The following is a 22,351-nucleotide window of genomic DNA, read 5'->3' as shown; positions in this document are numbered from 1 at the left end:
CCAGGTTACCCTTGGCAACGGGAGCCGGCTTTGCCGGGTGGGGCAGCGGAAGCTGAGGTCGCGGAAGCGGAAAACCTCTTCCGTCCCCTCCCTTCAACTCCTTTGTACACTCGCGAGAGCCGCCCGCTGTCAGCTACAGCAGCGGTACCTCTCGCGAGACTTACGCCTAAGGAGGCGGGCGGGAAGGCTGAGTGGCAGCTCGCGGAGGGAGCAGGAGGCGGTGGCCAAGATGGCGTCGGAGGGTGATTTGGGCAGGAAGTGGGACCGGTGCTTGGCTGACTCCGCCGTCAAGCTGGGTAAGGGGGCGAGGGTGGGAGCTGTGGAATAAGGAGCGGGAGGAGGCTCGCCCTGTGTCGACGGTGTGGTGCTGAGGGGGAAGGAAGACCTGGGTTAAGGAAGGGGCAGTCCTTGCTCTAAGGCCCTGCTCAGGTTATCCTCGCCTGGCGTGAGGCCTCGTGCATTTAGCAGCTATGTCCTTAGGATTAAAGGGTCGGTGCCTGGCTTGCCAATAAATCGTCGTGCTTCAGGGATAAGTTGTTTATGCACGCACGCAGTTTTCAAAGGCATTTTTTAAAAGGAGTTGCAATGCATCCAAAACATTGCAACCCACTTAAAAAAACCAAACCAAATTCTTAAATGCCGCAGCCTGCTTTTTAAAAGCAGTCGGGGAGGAGTATATATACAAAATATATCTTGCCCCCCTCATCGCAGACCTTTCTTCCTGGAAGGAGGGGAGGGAACTCTGTTGCAACAGAAAAATAAATATCTACCTTGCTTTCCACCGGATCCTGCCTCCATTCATTCTTCTCTGACCGATCATGGACTTAGGGGACTCTGAGTCCCATGGGGAGTTGGGCAGCAAAAGCCAGACCCCAGTTTTTACATCAATTTCAAAAGTTTTCCCCAAAGCAATTTTGAAGCCCACCCAAACCCTGCAGCTGACTTCTCAGGAGCCAGTCTTCAGAAGGTGCAACCCCCTATATTGTGTTGTTTGCTGCTGCCTTGAGGAGACAAGAGTGTTCAGAAATATTGTGAATAGAACTGCCAGTGTTTGTAGCTGCATTATGGGGGTCCATGGTGCTGTGTCTCTATTTTTGTCTGGGAAATGTGGGATAGTAGAGCTGACCCTGGCAGCTATGTGCTCCACTTGGACCATACAGCGGCCTGTCACTGGAGACAGTCAGTCAAAGTTTGTGTGTAGGAATTGAATAGCTGTGGAGCCACAAATAATGTTTCATTGTGTTTTGTCTGCTGAATAGCTTTCATTGCAGTTAAACTTCTAAAATGCACACTGAAAAGGATTGTCTTCTTCAGCAGTAACAAGAATCATGCTGTCAGGGTGTGTTTACTGGTCTAGTGGAGGCATAGTTCATTGGTTGAGCGCCTGTTTTGCATGGCAGACGTCACATGTTCAATTCCCAGCACATCCAAATAAAAGGATTGTAGGTGAGCCAGTCTTGGAAAGACTTTGAGATTCTGCTGCCTGCTAGAGTGGGCGGTAACGTTCAGTTACAAAATAACAGCAATATGTGTATCATTTCTGTAATATTTAGCTGTTTGAATACGCCATCACAGCAGTTGTTGTATCAGTCCTGTGCGGTGGGGGTGCGCTCAGTATGGGGGTGGGGATAATGCTGTGAGAGTGATTTGCCTAAAGCCACCTGGTTTGTCCTTGGGCTTGGCAGAGGTGAAATCAAAACTAATAACTGTAGATCTGTGGCGTTATATTTTAGCTACCAATTCCTAGTTGATGGGGCCATTGCAGGTTATTGATTGTAGCGGTTAGGGTCATTTCCAGCCACAGTGGTGCCCCTGGCTTTCCTATATTTATTTTATTTGTTGCATTGCATTTATTTCCCATCTTTTTCTGCAAGGAGCTCACAGTGACATACATAACCCCCTCCCCCATTTAATCCTCACAACAACCTTGTGTGAAGTAGGTTAGGCTGAGAGGCAGTGACTGGCCCAAGGTCACCCAGGGAGCTTCATGACTGAGTGGGGATTTGAATCCCTCTGACACTGAACAATCAGGCTGTATTTGACAAAGGTTTTGCAGGGGAGTCACTGTATGACTAAAGTTGGAGGATTCTTTGTGATGTATGAGAGAGAGACTCCTGTCTCACAGTGACAAATCATTTTGCTACCTAGTAGTCACCATTCATAGAGCTTTCAGAATTTCAAAAAGTGCTTCACCTAACCTTCTCTTGTTGTAATGCTTTACAACAAGCCTGTGAGGTAGTCCAGTGTTATCCCAATATTTCAGTTTTGGGGGTGAAAGGGGAGTTGCTTTCCTAAGGTCACCTAACAATAACAAGTTTACTGCAAGTGTGATCTGGGGGACACACCTACCAACTGGGGGGAGGTTTTCCCCATGAAGTTTCTGCTTAATCCACACCTGTTAAACACACACATCTGTCAAACAAAAAGGTGACCACCTGAGGCACAGGAATGAGACGACATCCAATGTGAATGGGTTGTATGTGAGTTCTACTAGAGTAAACCCATTGAAATTAATAACTGTGACTAACCAAGTTCACTTATTTCAGGGGGCCTACTCTGAGTAGAACTTAGTTTGCTGGAGACTGAGGTGTTGATGAGAGTTTGGGATTTCTTCTGCGGTGTGATGTGAGGAGGAACCTGTCTAACTGAGATCCATGCTGGCGCAGTAGATGGTGTGTATGTTGGATTTCTGCTGGGAAGATCTGGGTTAAAATACCAACTCAGCTATGAAGTTCTGCCTTGGGCGGATCACATTTAGCCTAACCCATCTCACAGTAGGCGATAGAGAAGGCAATTGCTCTCGTATCCTGCTTATAGGACTTTGGTAGGCCTCTGTGAGAACAGAATGCTGTACTAGTTGGGCCTTGGCCTGATCCAGCAGTCAGGCTCTACCGATGGCTGTGAAATGGAGACCTGAAGGGGTGGGTCTGTGTTGAGACACAAGGAAGCAATAGTTGGGAATATCTGAACTTAATTACTAGCTTAGTACAAGCAGAGAATGAGTTCAGACTAATGTGGAAAATTGATTCCCCACCAGCCCCTTCTTGCCTCTGGTTCCTATCACCTCCATCTTGTCAAAAGGTTTTCTTAGCTTGACTGCCTCTTGGGATTTCTTTCCAGTCTTTGACCTGCCCTTCAAATCTATTACTGTCTTTGTGATTGTATTAATCCCAGCCAAATTAAAACATTTCCCCTTCCTTGAGCACTTAGGAAGTTTGTGAACATTCTATGCCATCATGTCAGCTCAGCCAATCTGCATTGGAAGCCGCAAATGCCATATAATAGGTGTCCTTCGCTCAATCTTTGTTGTGCTCATATCCGGGCTTGGTTATGCTTTGCGGGTCACTAAGTTGATTTGTTTTCGTTGTCACTGATGAGCATTATCTGCCCTCTTTCCCAAGGTAGGAGGGTGGCTGCCCCCCAATGTGTCTTGATTCTCCTGCACTCCTACACTGAAAACCTTGCATGAACCCCTTTGAAATGAGAGTTGTGCAACATGTTCCCAGTAATATTGCGCCCAGGGTTGGCTGCGGTTTTGAGGTTTCTGTTTGCAGCCAACTCCCCCGTTCCCATACCGGGAGAAAGTGCTTTTAAGTTTTGTGTTATAAGACTTGTTTACATACAAGTGGGGTGGGTAAGGAGAGCAAGAAGAAATAGCAATGATCCAGTTTGAATTGCAAATGAGTTAATAATCGGATTTGTGCTTGCTGTTGCAATTTTCTTCTCCTCTGGCTTCTTCTGGGTAGGTATTAATTTGATTTTAAATGAGCAGGTGTCTCATACTTTGTAAGAGGGATTGGGGATGTGATAAGAAGGTTTCTGGATTGATAAACAACCTAAGTAGAATCTTGCTGGATCAGGCTAAAGAGAAACCATCTCTGGTCCAGCATCCTGTTCATAGCAGTGGCCCACTAGATGCCTCCAAAAAGCCCACAAGGAGTGTATGGAGGCATCGGCTATCCTTAGGAAGATAGAAAGCTGCCTTCTTCCAAGACAGAGCATTGGTCCATCTAGCACAGTACACTGACTGTCACATCAGGGTCTCAGACAGGACTCTTTTCCATTCCTCTTGGAGATTTGAACCCAGGACCTTCTGAATGCAAAGCGGGTACCCCACCACTGAACTATGGCCCTTCTTTTAGAACACATAGGAAGCTGCCTTTGACTGAGTCAACTGCTTTATCTAGGGTAGTGCTGTCCATGTTGACTGACAGCAGCTCTCCAAGATTTCGGACGGAACATTCCCAGCCTACCTGGAGATGATGGGAATTGAACCTGGGGCCTTCTGCGTACAGTACAGGTGCTCTTCCACTGAACTGTGGCCCATGTTTGTCCCTAGCACCTGACAGTCATAGGTAAATTGCATCGGAAGATGGAGTGACAGTTTAGTGGTTGATAAGACTTCCCCTTCATGAAGTTGTTGTAATCCTCTCATAAACCATCTACAAAGTATTGATGGATATTGTCAGAGCTTAGAGCAATTCCACATTCATTCTTCTTTAAAACAAAGCATAATCACACAACAAAGTGCCTGTGGGTCAGTGCCCCAAATCCCCTAAGTGCCAGGCTCATTTTGCAATTGGCACAGGCCCAATTGCGACCATTTGGAGATCTCTGGATGCTTGGTTGGTGACAACCTGTCTGGCCCCTCCAGCTTTCTTAAGCAGGTAAGCAGAAGAGCTTATTTATTGCATACTTCTGCATCTTGAGAAGTGGGTTGGTGAGCCTCTTTGTGCACAGCAAATTTCAAGGCTGCTGAGTTAGATGTGCATGTGTGTAAGCTCTTGGGTTTCACAGAGTTCGCAGTAAGGTGGAGCGAGGAAGACTTCTGTGAAATGTGAGAGCTTGCATCAATGTGAAGCTGTCCCATTTAAAAAGTCAGCATTTGACTTACCGGTATTTGTGGCTGGTACTGCAGCTGTTCCTCCTACTACAAGGTATTTGGTTTAACACCTTACTCCTCATCCCCACCAGTAACCAAGCTTAAGTACTGCATTTGCCTTTGTTTGCCCCTTGCTACCCACCCACCTCTTTTCTGTTTTTGCTGCAGACAGCTTGGGAAGAAGTAGCCTTTTGCACATCTTCATGAAGAGACATGTTATCTTGATGGTGTTTTATATCCAGGATAGGGAACCTTTGGCCTTCTAGACCAGTGTTTCCCAACCTTGGGCCTCCAGCTGTTTTTGGACTACAACTCCCATCATCCCTAGCTAGCAAGACCAGTGGTCAGGGATGATGGGAATTGTAGTTCAAAAACAGCTGGAGGCCCAAGGTTGGGAAACACTGTTCTAGATCAAGCTTCCTCAAAGTCGGCCCTCCAGATGTTTTTGGCCTACAACTCCCATGATCCCAGCTAGCAGAACCAGTGGTCAGGGATGATGGGAATTGTAGGCTCAAAACATCTGGAGGACCGAGTTTGAGGAAGCCTGCTCTAGATGCTTCTTAACCACAACTCTCATTACATCCTTGGCTATTGGCCATCCTTGCTGAGGCTGGGAGTTGTAGTTCAGCAACATCCGCAGGGCCAAAACTTGCCCACACTGGTTCTAGATGGATCAGTAGTCTCACCTGGTAGAGTATCTGATATAGTAACTAGCCATGATGGTTATGTTCTGCCTTCACAGTCAGAGACAGCAGTACTTCTGAATACTGGTTGATTAATCCACAGCGGTGGCAAACAGTTGGATGATCTTGCCTCTGTGTGAGGCTGCAATAATGAGGGAACCATTGAGAGATGGGGGCTGTTGTGCCAATGAGGGAACCATTCAGCATCTGACGCTGTTGCCCTCGTCCGGCTTGAGGGTTTCCCACAGGCATTGGCTTGGCCGCTGTGAGAACAGGAGCCTGGACTAGATGCACCATTGGCCTGATCCTGCAGGCTCCTCTTATGTCCTATGCTCATAAGCAGGGGAAAGATCTTAGGTTTGTAGGCTGCCCTCACAATAAACTGCTGCAGAGGAGCATGTAGATCCCCTGTCGGTGTGCATGCTCCCAGCTCTTGCTTGAACTGAACACACGCCTTGTTCTGAGGATTGTGCAAGGCAATTGACTCAATTTTTCCCAACCGAAGCCCTGCCAGAGGTTTCCCAGCGGGAGTTTCTCACCGCCTGCTTGAACTGGGCCAGAGTCGTGTTTAGGCACAGGCACTTGGCCCAGAGCATGAAAGGGAGCAGTGATGCTTATTTCACATGTATCAGGAATTAATGACATGTACGCACAGAGCCAGGGCCGCAGTTGCAGAGGTAAGCATAAATGAGCTTCGCCTAGTTGACAGTGGCATTCCAAACCCACCAGGGCCCACATAATTCTCTGGGAACACTTTCTGATTTCCTTTTTTGCTGAATCCAAATGTGCAGGCCTGATAAATCCTTAAGATGTAAAGCCATTTATAAATAAAAGTCCATATAGTTATTCAACAAATGTTTCTTGTTTTGTTTTTTAAAGCAAAACATGACATGCAAAAAATTCAGGAAAACAAACAACAAGGCAATGAAACTATTTTTTATGATTTCCCCAGAGTATCCTGAAAATACACTATGAAAATCTGTATTCCCATACATAGAACGGTATACATCTGTAAAACATGTTCTTATAAAGTGATCCGCAAGAACATGCTTTACAGATGTATACCGTTCTATGTATGGGGATACATCTAAATTTCAGGCATCTAACTCTGCAAAAAGTGTTGTGTGTGCTTGATTTGCCATATCGTTTGCTGCTCTTTCTGGTAAGCTGCTACTGGGGCCGGTGCAAAGTGCCTGCAGAGGGTTTTTGTGTTGTTTTTTTAAGGAAAGGGTTATGTCCAATCTTAGTCCTACCCACAGTAGACCCACTGGAATTGGTGGGCCTGAGTGCTTTAATTTCAACGAGTCTACTCCGACTCCGAGTAAGGCTAACACTCCAAACCTTATTTGGGCTGAAAACTCTGGGTTGTATCTCTTGTTAATGCTACTCAGAGTGGAGTGGACCCATTGAAATGAATGAGCCTAGGTAAGCTATGCCCATTAATTTCAATGAGTCTACTCTGTTGTTTGATACAACCCTCTTTGCCTCCAGTTCCTACCCAGAGTAAGTTTCAGCTTATCAGGAGCCTTGGAGAAAAACTCTCTCCTGTTTTGCTGTTATAACTGGAGGTGGGAAGTGAACTTGATAGCTTCTGCTGATGAAGTGTGATGTGAAAGGCATCCCTGTTACGTATGCTGAACACATCCCTGTTCGGCAGCTGCAATGCCACTGCTGGGAGGCGGGCTGTTTTTCCGGGTGGGCACAATTCCACTCCACTTCCACAAAAGGAGCTGCAGGCTGAAACAGCCCTTCCTCATCCTCCAAAAGCAGTGAAGTTGGCCTGTTTTGAAGTTGTCATAGTGGTGGGTTTTGAAACAATTAAATGAAGGAAGTGATCTAAGGTGCTTTAATCCACTTGTCGCTGGGCAAGTGACTACGAGAAAACTGCTTCTTTCCAGGAAGGCATATCTGATGGCTCCCTTCTGGGCACCCACTCCTTTGCAAGCCATGTTGTCATGTAGAGCCACTCCTGTACATGAACTGGCAACAGCCTGCAAGTTCATAAATTGCCCGCTCCTCTCCCGAAGACACTTTGTTTGTTTTGACATCTTGGAATAAAACACTTCAAACTATTAAATATTCCTTTCAAAATACAGCTTTTTAAATTAAAAGGATTTTCTTTTGAGGGTGGGGAGGTGATCAACTTGACTTTCAATTGTAGTTTCCTGCAGTTTATAATTTAGGGGATTTTCTGCTTCTATAGTCAGAGAGAACCACTCAGATACACATTGGACAGGTTCATGGCCTAACATCATAAGAGCTAAATGTAAGGTTGCCATACATCTAGAATTATTCAGCCCCCATAAGCAGTACTCAGACGGAAATGTCCAGGAAAAGAACCTTGAGCAAAGGATTTTCACTTTTTGAAATATGGCATCCCTAGAATGGGGCTTCCAGGTTTGGGTCGGCCACTGTGAGAACAGGATGCTGGACATCTGAAGAGAACAGGATGCTGGACATCTGGACATCTGTTTAGGGAAGTTTTTAATGTTTGATGCATTACTGTATTTTAATATTTTGTTGAAAGCCACCAAGAGTGGCTGGGGAAGCCCAGCCAGATGGGCGGGGTATAAATAAATTGTTGTTGTTGTTGTTGTTGTTGTTGTTGTTGTTGTTGTTGTTGTTATTGTTATTAATGAGCCATTGGCCTGAGCCAGCAGGCTTTTCTTAGGTTCTTAAGAGACCAATCTGTTCTCTTCTTGTAGGTGGGTGGAAGGTAATTAGGAGAAGTCTTATTCAGCATCTGTTGATCTAATAAGCAGTGGGATAAGTGGGGGGCAATAAAGGGGGGTGTTGTCTGGCTTCCCAACAGCTGCAGCTGTGGGGGTCCGATGCCTGGGGAGAAGGAAAGCTTTGAGGATGGGTTCTGTGGGAGTGAAATAATACTGTGGGTTGCTTTGAAGTCTGAAGCTGGAGCAGAGTCTGGGAAATTGCTTGTGCCCCTGTATTCCAATTCCAACTAGCTGGCATGGTGACTCTGAGGGATTAGGATTAGACTTCAAAATAGCCCTTCTGTCTCTAGAACTTGACTGATTTGGAAGACCGAATCAGTGTCAAGCTGATCAGAACTGTATGAAGAGCCAGTTTTGGTGGCAAATGCAGGGATGGGGGTGGAGAGAGAGAGAGAGAGAGAGAGAGAGAGAGAGAGAGGAGATATCTGCATGCTCAGGGGGGACCCCAACATTTGTAGTGGTTAGAGTGTTGGAGTAAGATCTGGGAAACTAGGGTTCAAATCTCCACCTGGCAAAGAAGCGCACTGGGTGTGACCTTGGGGGCAGTCACTGCCTCTCAGCTTAAACTACATCACAGGGTTGTTGCAGGGATTAAATGAGAGGGAGAATCACGAATGCCATCAATAAATACACAAGTGCAAGACATATTTTATAAAGGAAACCCCAAGGGGCAACCTTCCTCCCAAATAGCCCAGTACAAAGCAGTAAACTTAGCACCCAAGGGATGTTGAATTTCAGTTGTAAAGGAAAAATTATGGTGGGGGAAAAGAGCAGAATGGAGTGTACTGGAAAAGGGCAAAACTGGCTTTCTGGAACACTGAGTAGCAGCACCTTGGTGAAGGATAAAACTGCATGATTTTGTTGCAGATCTCACTTGTCTGCATTAAAATATGGCCAGGTGATAACGTCCATTTAGCCAGTGCTTATATGAAAAGAATGTAGATTAATTGCCTCCGCAAACCTGACATTTGGCAGGATAGCAGCTATTGGAAAAGGGTCTTCTGTTTTTTGAGGAGGTGGGAGGAAAGGAGTGAATTAACAAGAGGCCTTAAAGGAAAAACCCATTTTTTAATGAAATTGGAATGACATTGTATATGGCAATGGCTAGTGTAGCACATGCCTTTGGTTTGGGAAAAAACTTTGGATGTAATTCATCTTTCTGTGTCATTGCTCCATTTGCTATACTTACAGATGGTGCAACAGAGTAAAATTTGGGGGTTAAATTAATCTGTGGCAGAGAAGATTGGCATTTGGCATGGGGTGGGTGGGTGGGGAACAAAAGCACAGTTCCTGCCTCCCCAAGGATTGAGGAAAGAAGTTACGGCCTGGCTGAACTGATTTCAAAATCCAGTTTGAGGCTCTCCCAATGTGCTGGCTGGGAATTGTACTCCAAAACATCCGGAGGGCACCAAGTTGGTAAAGTTCAGCATGTTTCGTTCAGGAACATTCCCTATGCATTGATGGGACCCACAAATGGTGTGAGGCCCTAACTCAGTGCCGGGTCAATTGGATGGGGTTGCCCGGAAGGCCCATTTCCTCCAGGCCAAGTGGCTGAAGACATCTCAAAGAAGAAAACTACTTTCCTCAAGTCTTCCCCCTCGTCTTGTGCCTTTCCTGGTTCTGGAGGGAGGGAGGGAGAAGCAGGAGGGGGTCTGGGACTGCAAGATATTTGGCTTTTATCCCCTGTCCGTTTGTTTTCCTTGTAAGTGAGAGCTTTCATCTTTTATTGTTATGAAGTTAAAGGCTGGCTTGGAGATGCCGGTCTTTAGTGGAAACAGCTGCCTGCTGCAGTCCCTCGGTGTCCCCTTGGTCAGGTGGGAGGCCCTTCTGGAGCAGCGCCTTGCCCTCTTAAAAGGAAATTGAGCGTGCAGCTCCCCAAAATGGCCAAAGCCATCGGCTGGTGTGGCTTTTTGCCTCTTTGCTGGTGCCTTTGTACAGTACCGTCCATAGCCAAACTGGCAACTTGGCCATTTCACCTCTAGGGACTTCTCTTGGATGAGACTCATTTGTTCCAGCAGCGTTTGTGTCTAGGAAAACCCCCAGTGGGGTTGGACACACACGGCTTTGAAAGATTGACTCAAACTCCCCTTTGCTTTCTTAGCGACATTAAGGAGATAACCGCAGAACCACAACAACCTCCTGGTTGAATGAAGAACTGTCCACAGCAACAGTTTCATAGATCTTAATTCCTGCTTGTGCTTCGAATTTGGTGTGTGTGTCTGTTGAATTGCAGGCCAAAACTGTCCTAGATAGAAATTATTTGAACTGAGCAGCTGGTTGGGCAGACAGAGGAGCGGGGAAACATTTGCCGCATTTTCTTCTCAATAAAGACTGGCAGTGCCCTCCATTATAACCCTTGGCATGTGACATCAGTCTTTACGGCCCTCCAGGTTGCAGTGGAAAGCTGGATAGGAATCTACCAAAGTTGCCTGACCCTCACAGCCTCTGCCCCAGAGGTGTGGGGCCATTCCCATAAGAAGCTGCCCCTTTATTGAATCCAGCACATCTTCCTCAGCCGATCCAGCCTTCACCAACCTGTGCCCTTGTAGATGTTGCTGGGCTACAGCTCTCATCAGGCCCACCCAACGCCGCCCATGGTCAAGGATTTTATTTAGACGATAACTTGCTCTGAATCTATTCATGGAGGATAAGGTTATCAATGGCTACTAGCCATGATGTCTGTGTTCTGCAGGCTCTTATGTTCACTCCTAACTCATCTGGAGGGCACCAGTATGATCTAGTTGTCCCCTCCCCCAAGCTCTGTGGTTATCGTATTCTGGGCAATCATCAGACATTGGTTTTTCCCTAACAGGATGGAAAATGGTAACAGAAGCAACTGTTTAAAGGTCGGTGTTCGCGTGATGCACAGTCCACCTCCCATGTAAACCATTTCTCATTGATTAGCTAACTTGTTTAAGTTGGCAGAGGGGGAGAGAGAGAAGCCATCCTTGAGCAGGAAGGCTAAGCCTGGACCGCAGCATGACTTGCTGAGCTGGACAGTTTGAGCGAACGCCCATCTCATCGGTCCCCCCCCCCCTTCTCCCAGTTCTGCGTGTTGAAATAATTATTTTCTCTAAACAGCCTGATTTCCAGCAGTGGTGCTCGAGAAAGAAAGGAAAGGCAGTGTGTAGCAAGGGAAGGAGTTTGTTTGAGCCTCGGGTCAAGGAGGCCAAACAGTTTGTGCTTTTGATGGATCTGTGCAGATGGTAATTTGGGTTTAATAGCATAAACACCCTCTCCACACCCCCCCCAACACCAGCTGTTCCATGGGGAAGCTGGAGTAGGGTGGGGAGACATCATAGAATCATAGAGTTGGAAGAGACCACAAGGGCCATCGAGTCCAACCCCCTGCCAAGCAGGAAACACCATCAGAGCACTCCTGACATATGGTTGTCAAGCCTCTGCTTAAAGACCTCCAAAGAAGGAGACTCCACCACACTCCTGGGCAGCAAATTCCACTGTCGAACAGCTCTTACTGTCAGGAAGTTCTTCCTAATGTTTAGGTGGAATCTTCTTTCTTGTAGTTTGGAACCATTGCTCCGTGTCCGCTTCTCTGGAGCAGCAGAAAACAACCTTTCTCCCTCCTCTATGTGACATCCTTTTATACATTTGAACATGGCTATCATATCACCCCTTAACCTCCTCTTCTCCAGGCTTGGTTGTTGCTAATAGTGATTCGTGCCTTGATGCCTGCTTGACTACAAACTCTAGGTGCGCCCTGCCACCCCCCGGGCATCTTTTTAAAATTAAATTTATTTTCTAATTTTAAAATTACAAACCCACAAAAATCATGCTTCTAGCTGTGTGGTAACACTGGTTGCAGTATCCAATCACACAAGTCAAAATGTTCTCTAATGTGAGGGAGGCGATGACTATGCTCTGGCTCCATGTTTGGAAGCAGCAATGCTTCTGCTGGAAACTACAGGAGTGAAGAGTGTTCTTGTGCTCAAATCCTGCTTGCGGGTTTCCCTTTGAGGCAGCCTTTCTCAACCTGTGGGTCCCCAGATGTTGTTGAACTGCAACTCCCACCACTCCTAGCTAGCAAGGCCAGAGCTCAGGGATGATGGGAGTTGTAGTCCAACAACATCTGGGGACCCACAGGATGCGAACCGCTGCTTTGGGGCATCTGGTGAAAACGTCATGCTGGACTGCCTGACCCAGCAGGCTTTCCTTAATAATCTTTATGGTAGATAATTATTATTTCCTTAATAATCTTTATGGTAGATAATATCCTGCCATCTCTTCTATCTTGCCAGGAATCAGCTTGCAGTATCTCACAATCCTGGGGCACACCATCTAAAGATGATTTCAGATCTTGTCTGCCCTGTGCCCCGCTGCCAAGATAAACAAATGAGTTCCCGTAATAGATTCAGCTTAACCTAAGCTGTGTAAGATATCATATAAATAAAATCTCAGGAAGAACTTCCTGCAAAATCCACACACTGTATTGATCTGTGGTATCTTATTCCAAATCCAAATCTATGACTTACGTTGACATATAAATGGAGCTTGGGACTCTACTGCAGGAGGGGGTGCCAGTGCTTAGCCTCAGGACGTGACAGTGTTCCAGAGCATGGGCAGAGTGTGTTTGCTTTACAGCTGCCACGAACAATAAACCAGCCGTGTCGGTTTGGGGCCTTGCATGCTCAATTTCCTTTTAAGAGGTCAAGGCGCTGCTCCAGAAGGGCCTCCCACCTGACCGAGAGGACATTAGGGACTGCAGCAGGCAGCTGTTTCCACTAAAGACCAGCACCTCCAGGCCAGCCTTTAACTTCATAACAATAAAAGATGAAAGCTCTCACTTACAAGGAAAACAAGCAGACAGGGAATAAAAGCAGAGCAAAGGGCCCCCCTTTGGTTCCCACCTTCCCAAGCCACGATGAGCACTAGAGGACGGGGAGACCGCAAAGGAAGCTATTTTCCTCCGAGACGGCTCCGGGCCACTTGACTTGGGAATAAACTGGCCTTCCAGGCGACCCCATCCTGTTGACGCAGGGCTGAGTTAGCGCCCCACAGAACACTTTGGGGGCCCATCAATATCTGGAGAACATTTCTGAAGGCCGTCTGCTGCCTCCACGTTTAAATCCAGAGCGAGCCGTGCCGCGCTTGCCAGGGACCGTAGCTCAGGGCTGAAGGAGCACATGCTCTGTGTGTAGAAGGTCGCATGGCTCAGTCTTGGGTAGAAGGCCTGGGGAAGCCTTTGGCAAGCAGAGCAAGGACTGGGCTAGCTTGGCCAATGGCCCGATTTGGCATCGGGCATCCCTAGGAGGCCTGTAGCAAAACGGTACACACTCCTTCTTCACGTGTGGAAGGTCGCAGCTTCAGTCCCTGCTGTCTCTGCTAGTAGAAGCTAATAAGCCTTTTCCTTCTGTAGCTGTGCTTTTGTGCACTTTTTTAAAAAAAGAAAGAAAGAGAGAGGCAGTGATGGCCACCAACTTGGAGAACTGGGCAGATTCCGGAAGATTAAGGCTATTGATGGTTACTAGACACAATGGCTATGCTCTACCTACACAGCTGGAGGCATCAGTGGTTCTGCATACCAGTCACTGGAAACCATGGGAGAGGAGAGGGCTCTTACATTTGGGTCTTGCTTGTGAGTTTCCTACTGGAGCATCTGGTTGGCCACTGTGAGAACAGGATGCTGGACTAGATGGGCTATTGGCCTCATCTGACAGCATCTTCTTATGCCCTGTAACGAATAGTATTTTCCCCATGTGGGGAGGCCTGGCAGGCTCCGCTAACTCTTTCCTTCCTCTTGCAGGTGCTGGCTTTGGGTTGGGTGTCGTCTTCTCGGTCATCTTCTTCAAAAGTAAGTGATGGGTAGCCACCAGCTGCATACCCCTCTTCCGCCCTAGGTTCTTGTCTTCCTGACATCCATTCTTAGGGGACCTTGTGCCACCATCCCTCCCTTTATGCTTTTGGATATTGGCCGGCCAATGAAGATGGCAGGGCAGCAGGGACCCATAGCTTAGCAGTAGAGCACTTTGTTTGCATGCAAAAGGTCCCAGATTCAGTCTCCAACACCTCCCGTTAAAAAGATCAGGTAGGCAGCTGATGACGAAGACGCTTCTGTGCCTGAGATTCTGGAGCTCCACTTCCGACCAGAGTTGGAAATACTGGGCGAGTTCAACCATTTCCCCAACCTGGTGGCTCTCCAGCGGTTGCTGGAAGCCCCACCTCCTGTGAGCCCCCCGCCAGCACAGCCATAGGATCAGGGATGACCAGTGATGTGTTAGTAACTCTTTGTGTGTTTTGCAGCCTGAGTTTCAAAGGCAGGTTTAGTAGCCCCTTCTAAATAAAGAACCTCCTCACAACGTACTGCGGTATTTGCTTTCTCTAAATAAAAGCTGCGTTGTTGACATCAGGATGGGATTTGAACACACGGGAAGAGCCCTTTCCAGCAGCCATTTGCAGCTTGATAAACATTTTTAATATATATTTATGCAATAACTTCCTTCTGTTTAAAAACAACAAGCACTGTGGAGCCCATCTGCGTGTGTCCCCCCCTCCAGGCCCAGCACCGTGACCCATTTTTAAAACAGGTTTTACTCCACCATGCATTTTGTGGGATAGGGTGGGGTGCAGGTTTTTAGGATTTGCAAACAGGGATGAGCCACTTGAAAAGATCAACCTGGTAGCTGTGGAAAGAGGATTTCTTTATAACCAGGGGTGAGGAACCTCCCTTGCTTCGCCACCTTTGGAGGGGGCAATCTGTCAGGGGTCGGCTGCTGTCAGTGGGGGGGGGGCAAGCCAGAGGTGAGTGGAGCCACTTCCCTCCTCCTATTTCCTTACCAGGGGAGGGAGAGTGACTGGAAGTGGGGAGGAAGAAAAGGGTCCTCCGTTCCTTCCACTCTGCAGTTTTAATCTGAAATCTTAGGCTCAGTGCTGCACCCAGAGCTCAGAAACTGCTCGCGCTAATGAAATTCCCTGTTGCAAAATGTGCCTAAAACAATGGGAGTTTCAAACACTGGCTTTGGGGAGTAAATAAATTGGGAGGGGGGGCATGTATGCCACCTTGATCTCCTTGGAGAAAAAGGTGGGATATAAATACAATGCAATCAGTGAAATAAACGAATAATAATTTTGTTATGGTGGCCTGCATGTGCCACCTAGTTACAATCCCTACAACAGCCCTGCGAGGCGGGGGTGTGGGACCTTTATCAGCTCAAGTGCCCCATTCCCTCACGGGCAGTCTTTTGGGGGGGCGGAAACCACATGTCAGTAGTGGGCAGAGCTAGGTGCAAATGTGGACAGAGCAATCGATGTCTTTCATCTCTTATCTAGTAGGCCAGCCTGAGGCTTCTGCAGCCTCCCTCCCCAAATGCCTCTCTATTCAGGCAAGCAAGAGTCCCATTTCAAGGACATATTCCAGCTAGGCAAAAGCACTCAAGGAGAGTGGCAAGTGGGCCATTGATGGGGCACAGAACTGGGGAGAATTCCAGGGGTCACTTAGCAAGGCCTGGAGGGTCATTTCTGCTATAAGGCAAATCCCTATCAGTAATATCCCCCTGTTTCAGAATTAAGCCTGAGAATTGCTTGCCTAAGACCCACCAGTGGACCCATAACAAATTTGATCCAAGAAGTTCCCCATTCAGAGTTCAGTCCCTTAACCTCTCACTGTGCTGCTGTACCAGCTATCATTGATGCCCTTGAAGAATTTCTTGTTTCATTGAAGCATTGCTAATTATCTGGACCTTGATTCTGGCCACATTTCATAGTGACATTCCCATTGTTCTTCCATCTCTGTTCGTTCTCTCTCTCTCTCTCTCTCTCTCTTTCCCTCCCTCTCTTTCCTTCCACCTTCTTTTGTTCCAGGGAAGACGTGGCCCATCACTCTCGGGTCAGGAATGGGCTTAGGAATGGCTTATTCAAACTGCCAGCATGACTTCCGGTCTCCTTACCTTCTCCACGGGCGGTTTGTCAAGGTGAGTCTGCTGTTTAGAACTCCTCTCTTTGGTCGCATCTACATAATACATTAAAAGACAGTGTTCTCTAAGCTACTAACATGAGTTTTACCAAACTGCAGGAGGCAATGAAAGACAGGAGTGCCTGGCGTGCTCTGGTCCATGGGGTCACAAAGAGTCGGACACGACTAAACGACTAAACAACAACAAATACCACTTTAACCTCCCCAAAAGATCCTGGGGACTGTAGTTTGTTAACTGCTAACTACGCTTCGCAGAATTCTTTAGGGGAACCATGACAGTTTAGAGTCATGTGCTTAAAATGTGACCTTATAGATATTTGCTTTAGGTAATTCCTAAAAGCACAGCAGGCACCTTCTGTGCCAACTTCTAAACGCCTGTTGAAAACCTTTCTATTCTGCCAGGCCTATGCAGGCAAACAAGAATACCTGTTTCCACAGTGGTTAATTGATGCCCTGTTTTTAACTTCTTTACGTTTTTATTGTATGGTTCTGTGTTTTTATTGCTTTAAACCACTTTGATGTTTTTTATGGCACAGCAGTATACAAATCATAGAATCATATAAATATTTTTATAATTAAATAATAAACTCAGGGGAAAGCGGGTAGCCTTCCAGACCCCCCCCCTTTTAACTTAACAACCAGTGCAGTTGAGAGTATGAGGTTTGTGGGTCTAGCAGGCGGCCATCTTAAAAAAAGGGCCATAGGACACTGTTGTTTTTGAAAACAAACGGATGTCTTGCAGCAAAGGTTTTCACATGCTGGAGTCAAATGCATGTGGCAGAAATGCACACAGCTCTTTGGGGTGGGGCGACTGTAACCAGTGGAACCAAACGGTCACGAAAATTAAGAGAGCGGAAGTCTGTGACAATTATACATAAAGTTTAAAAGAGTGCTAGGTGGTCAATGTGATCGTTTGCAACAGCAATAATTGGGGGATAAATTTCACGCCTGTAGTGGGTGAGGAAACCCTGGTCTCTATTTAAGCCCTCAACTAGAACTATGAAAGTTGTGGATTGGGGAGTTGCATCCAGTGCTAGCCCTACTCTGAACAGACCCACTGAAGTTAACGGGCAGACCTGATTTAGGTTCATTCATTTCGGTGAGCCTGTTCTAACTTAGTTGGATACAACCCAGTTTCTGATTCAGCCATTTTCCCACGGTGCAGCAGGAAACCCTGGTCCCAGCGTATAAGATTAGTTCAGCCACTTTTCTTTGGCTAGGGGGCTCTGAAGTGCTGTCTCTTCTGATATAAGTCTGGAAATGTAACCAGAGTACAGCTATGGGGCTTGGTTGCAAGAGCTTCCTGGCCTACTCAGGTTCCCCCCCCCACTCTTGTTGATTTACCAAACCCCCTTTCCCTTTGCTTCTCTCTTTCCTCATCCTCTCAGCCAAACCACCCTTGAGCCAACTTAGCATCTTTCTTGCTTGCAGATTTCCTGCCACCTAATTCTCCCTTGAATTTTCTTTGGCAATTGCTTCTCCCTCCCTCCCTCCCTCCCTCTTGGAAATTGGCAAGCTTTGTGCTTGCCTGCCTTTTTTTTTTTTTTTTTTTTTGCTAGAACCCCAAGATTTACCAACCAGAGCCTGGTGCAAAAGTCTTATTGTTAGAATTGAAGAGCATTTTTGTCTAGCATCCTCTTCTCTCAGTGACCAGCCAGATACCTCTGCAAACAGGACCTTTATGCAACAGCAATGCTCCCCACTTGTGTTTCCCATCAACTGATATTCAGAAGCATTGCTGCCTTCCGATTGCAGATTTACCTAGAGATCTGCCAGTTGATTCTAAGCTACATTCTGCCCACCTCTCAGTCCAGCCCTCAATTGTCTGGCCTTGCACACTGTCAGTGCTAATTAGTTTGATGACTTAACTCCCAGCAAGCGTTGGTTGTGGCTTTCTTCCAGATGGGAGAAGAAGTTGCTAATTCCAATTTGATGACTGGTATAGGTGGGGTGGGGTGGGGAGACCCATCTAGCAGCCTCACCATTCCCCCCCCCCTCGAAGAACTGAGGCCTCCAGACCACTCAGCTGTCCACATCAAAACTGCGTCATGCTTCCCGCAATGTTGCGAAACGGCCGTATAAAGTTTATAACAGACTCTATTCGTGGTTTCTCTTCCTCCCACAAACGCACAAAACCTCTCTTATGGAGGAGCAAATTGCAGAACAGCCTTGGACATGAATAAGCCCTCTAGTATGGCAACTTGTGACTCTGTGCACTCAACTCTACGTCGCTTAATGTTGGGGCTTGGTGTACATAATACTTTGGGGGGGGCGAATTGTTTTACGTAAAAAATAGAATTACAATTCATTACTGCAGGTACAATCAATTCAAACGGAGAGCTAAACAATAGAAATTCATTAACCCCTCCATCACCCTCCCTCAAACGACCTAGTACAAACTCTCTTGATCTTCAGATATTATATTCACTGTTTACAGAGTCTGCTACGTTCCATAAAACCTATTGCTTTCTAAAAAAATAAAATACTGTCTATAAGGAAGCAGAAGGAAGGAGTTGATAAGGATCCCAGCTCTACAATTCTATGTTTCTGTGTCGCAGACAAACAAACATATATTAGCACTTCTTTTTCTTCAAACTGTAGGGGAGCAGGGAGAAAAAATGTATTCTTTTGCTCTTATCATAGAATTGTAGAGTTGGAAGAGACCATGAGGGTCATCTAGTCCAACCCCCTGCCCGACGTGAGGGTCGAACCCACGACTCCGAGGTTAAGAGTCTCATGCTCTACTGAAATGCCCCCAGGCATTTGGCTCTGTAGGCTTTTGAGTGTGTCTTTGCAAAGGCAGCAGTAGCACAACAGCACCTTTCCTTAAAGCTGAGACTTCCTGGATGCAGGGATCCATTTCCCCTTATGTGCTTGGAGACCAGGGAGTCCTCATGTCAGGGATCTAAAGGGAGGGGGATAGCTGTGGTCACAAGGGACCAGGGTCCTGCAGGACTTGACATCTTTCCGCAGGGCCTGTAAGACAGAGCTGTTCCGCCTGGCCTTTGGCTTGGACTCAGTCTGACCCTTATGTTTCCCTCCCCTTATGGTTTTGATCTATGGGCTACTATTAAAATGAGGCTGCATTTTAAATTGTGTTTTTAACCTGTATTTTAAATTGGTTTCTCCCCCCCCCCCCAATTATGTAATTTTATTGGCGTTAGCCGCCCTGAGCCCTGCTCTGGTGGGGGAGGGCGGGGTATAAATAAAAAATTATTATTAATATTTATTATAGAGCGGGAGATCCTCTCATATAAAGGTAACCCTTGGATGGCTGTGAGAGAGGATTGGACAAATCCATGGGGAAGAGAGGGCTGTCAATGGCTATTAGCCACAATGGCTATGCGCTGCCTCTACTATGGGAGGCAGCACGGCTTCCAAACACAAGTTGCTGGAAACCAGAGATGGGGAGAGGTCTCTTGCGCTCAGGGTCTGCTTGTGGGTTTCCCACTGAAGTGTCTGGGTGGCCGCTGTGCCTTTGGCCTGGTCCAGCAGGCTCTTAATGTTCCTCTGTTAAAGTTCTGCAGCAGGAACAGACCTGCAACCCTAAGGCCAAATGAGTAACCGCAAGCCATTTTTTTCCCTTCCACCAGGAGCAATGACACAGGCCCGACCTACGCCTCTCTTTTGCCAGACGATCAGCGGCACCTTGGCAATTCCTCTCGGGAAGGTCGAAGCGTCCCGGCCTTGAGGCAACGGCCTTTGGAAGTGTTCGGCCCGTTGCTCTTTTTCCCCACGACACCTGGAACCGAATATCGTTTTTTTTGTAATCCCCCTTTTGGAAACGAAAACGGGGAAGGTGCTGTTCTGGAAAGTGAAATAAAAACGAGAGTCCACCCCCTTGCCTCCTGCGCCGTCTGCTGTGTGTAGAAAGGGAATGTGTGGGACGGCTTATTTTTCCATTTGAACTAGCAGCTGTGGCCACCTGGTTAAGTTCCTCTTTGAAAGGCACCCCCCCCCCCCAGTGACAGCTGTCCTCTGTTCCTCTCCCACTTGCAATCAGCCCCCGCTGAAGTTTACAGTTTGTGTTTAAAGAAAAGCAGCCCCACCCCATAGATCACCCTCTTTATCTCTGCTGTAGTCTGGAGATGTCCTTTAGCAGCAGCAACTGTCTTTAAAGAAAAAAGACCAAAACTCATAAATGAGCAGGCAGATAGAAGAGGATCTGGGGGTGGGGTCTAGCCCTCTAGCTGGAGACATCGGCGTCCCGCACCGATGGGGAAGGAAAATGAGGGCCTGTAGCTCAATGTCAGATAACAGGAGGAGATGGGATCAGGGCAAGCACACTTCTAATCCGGCATCTTGTTCTCATGGCGGCCAGCCACGTTCCCTGAAGGGGAGCCTGGGAAGCAGGAGCTGAGTTCAAGAGCAGGGCTTGTGATTGCAGCAACTTGACACATTCAGAGGCCGCTTCCAGTGTCTGGAAGCCGCAGGAGGGAGCGCGTTCTTCTGTTCAAAGCCGGCAGGAGACCCGCAGACAGGCACCATCCGGTTGGGCACTTGTGAGAGCAGGATTCCAGACTAGATGGACCATTGGCCTGGTTCCTGCAGAACTCTTCTGATGTTCTGCCCCGCTCTGTATGCCAAAGGCACCCAATTTCAGCCTCCGCCATCCAGACAGGGCTGATACGTAGCTCTGCCAAACCCCGGAGAGTCGCTGCTGGTGCTGCCGCGTGTCAGCATTGACTGTTCCAAGCTAGTTGGGTTGAGGGTCCGACTGCTATGAGGCAGCTGCCTATATTCTTGCGCCTTAAGGGGAGGGCCGTAGCTTAGTAGCAGAGCACCTGCTTGGCATGCAGAAGGTCCCAGGTTCAGTCCCCAGCAGCATCTCCCAAGTAGGGCTGGGAATGTCCTCCATTTGAAACCTTGAAGAGCTGCTGCTGGGTAGGATAGACTAGATGAACTAAGGGCCTGGCTCACTGCAAGGCAGCTTCTTGTTTAAACTAGCCCTTTATTCAGAACCATGAGTAATAGAATATTACTTCGCCTTTAGGAGAATCATAGAATTTCAGAGTTGAAAGTTGGTCTAACCCCCTGCAATGCAGGAATCTCAGCTTAAGCATCCATGACAGATGGCCATCCAAGCTCTGCTTAAAAACCTCCAAGGAAGGAGAGTCCACCACCTCCGCTCCGCTGTCCAAACAGCTCTTACTGCCAGAAAGTTATTCCTGATGTTTCGTCGGAATCTCCTTTCTTGTAACTCGAAGCCGTGGGTTCGAGTCCTACCCTCCAGAGCAGGAGAAAAGAAGCTTGCTCCATCTGTCCTGCGACAGCCCTTGAGATATCAGAAGATGGCTGTCATATCTCCTCTCGGTCTCCTTTCCCAGGCTGAACATACCCAGCTCCTTCAACCCATTCCTCATAAGGCTGGGTTTCCAGACCCTTGATCCTCTTGGTTGCCCTCCTTGGCACACTTGCCAATATCCTTAAATTGAGGCACCCAGAACTGGGCACAGGATGCCAGGTGTGGTCTGACCAAGGCAGAATAGAAGTAGCACAGATCAGCTGCAGAGAGTATCTGCATTCTGTGGAGGAGGTCCTCTGTGCCTACAAAAGCCGTTTTGGTGGATCCGTCTCAGGAAGGGCCAGTTCACGTGCTGCTGAGTTGATCATGGCATGTTGAGAAGGATGATCAGAAGCTTTCCTTGTGCTGAGTCAGATCCTTGGTTCATCAATCTGTCTACACTGACTGGCAGTGGCTCCCCAGGGTTTCAGACGGCAGCAGGGTGGGGTGGCATTCCCAACCCTGCAGGGAGATGCCAGGGTTTGAACCCTGGAACCTTCTGCCTGCAGAGCTGGCGCTGTGCCACTGAGCCACGGCCTTTCCCCATTCCTTGCATTCCTCAGCAAGCTCCAGAATGCAACCCTGATTCCCTTCCAACGAAGCGCTTGCCCATCTCTCGTTTTCACCATCTGGTGAGTGAAGGAAAGATGGGTGCAAATCCCCTGCAGGAGAGAGAGAGAGAGAGTTGGGTTAAAAATGCAAGCGGAGCCTTTGAGGATCGGACCGGTAGTCCACCTCGCACAACATCCTGCTTCTTCCCCAGCCGGGCGCCTACCTCCAGGGAATCCTGCATGCAGGGCACATAGGCAACAGCTCCACCCTGGCGCCGCTCCCCTCTGTAAT

At 47.7% G+C, this 22,351-nt stretch overlaps 1 protein-coding gene across 1 annotated transcript; it reads left to right on the top strand.

The window, feature by feature from the left end:
- The first annotated feature begins 184 nt into the window (after positions 1-184).
- MICOS10 (mitochondrial contact site and cristae organizing system subunit 10) lies at positions 185-20,060 on the top strand. Its single transcript, XM_081871456.1, has 4 exons — positions 185-296; positions 14,059-14,106; positions 16,113-16,222; positions 19,818-20,060. Exons 1-4 carry the CDS (start codon positions 230-232, stop codon positions 19,824-19,826), a joined length of 234 nt encoding a protein of 77 aa, XP_081727582.1. The 5' UTR covers positions 185-229; the 3' UTR covers positions 19,827-20,060.
- The last annotated feature ends 2,291 nt before the right edge of the window (positions 20,061-22,351 follow it).

Source organism: Podarcis erhardii, assembly GCF_964252035.2.
Source record: "Podarcis erhardii genome assembly, chromosome: 7".
Taxonomy (NCBI): Eukaryota; Metazoa; Chordata; class Lepidosauria; order Squamata; family Lacertidae; genus Podarcis; species Podarcis erhardii.
This window is presented reverse-complemented; position numbering and strand designations above follow the sequence as displayed.

Excerpts from the sequence above, each read along its gene's own strand:
- MICOS10 (XM_081871456.1), top strand. The coding sequence starts at position 230 with ATGGCGTCGGAGGGTGATTTGGGCAGGAAGTGGGACCGGTGCTTGGCT. Across the intron at positions 297-14,058 it reads TGACTCCGCCGTCAAGCTGG|GTGCTGGCTTTGGGTTGGGT; the intron begins GTAAGGGGGCGA and ends TTCCTCTTGCAG. Across the intron at positions 14,107-16,112 it reads CTCGGTCATCTTCTTCAAAA|GGAAGACGTGGCCCATCACT; the intron begins GTAAGTGATGGG and ends CTTTTGTTCCAG.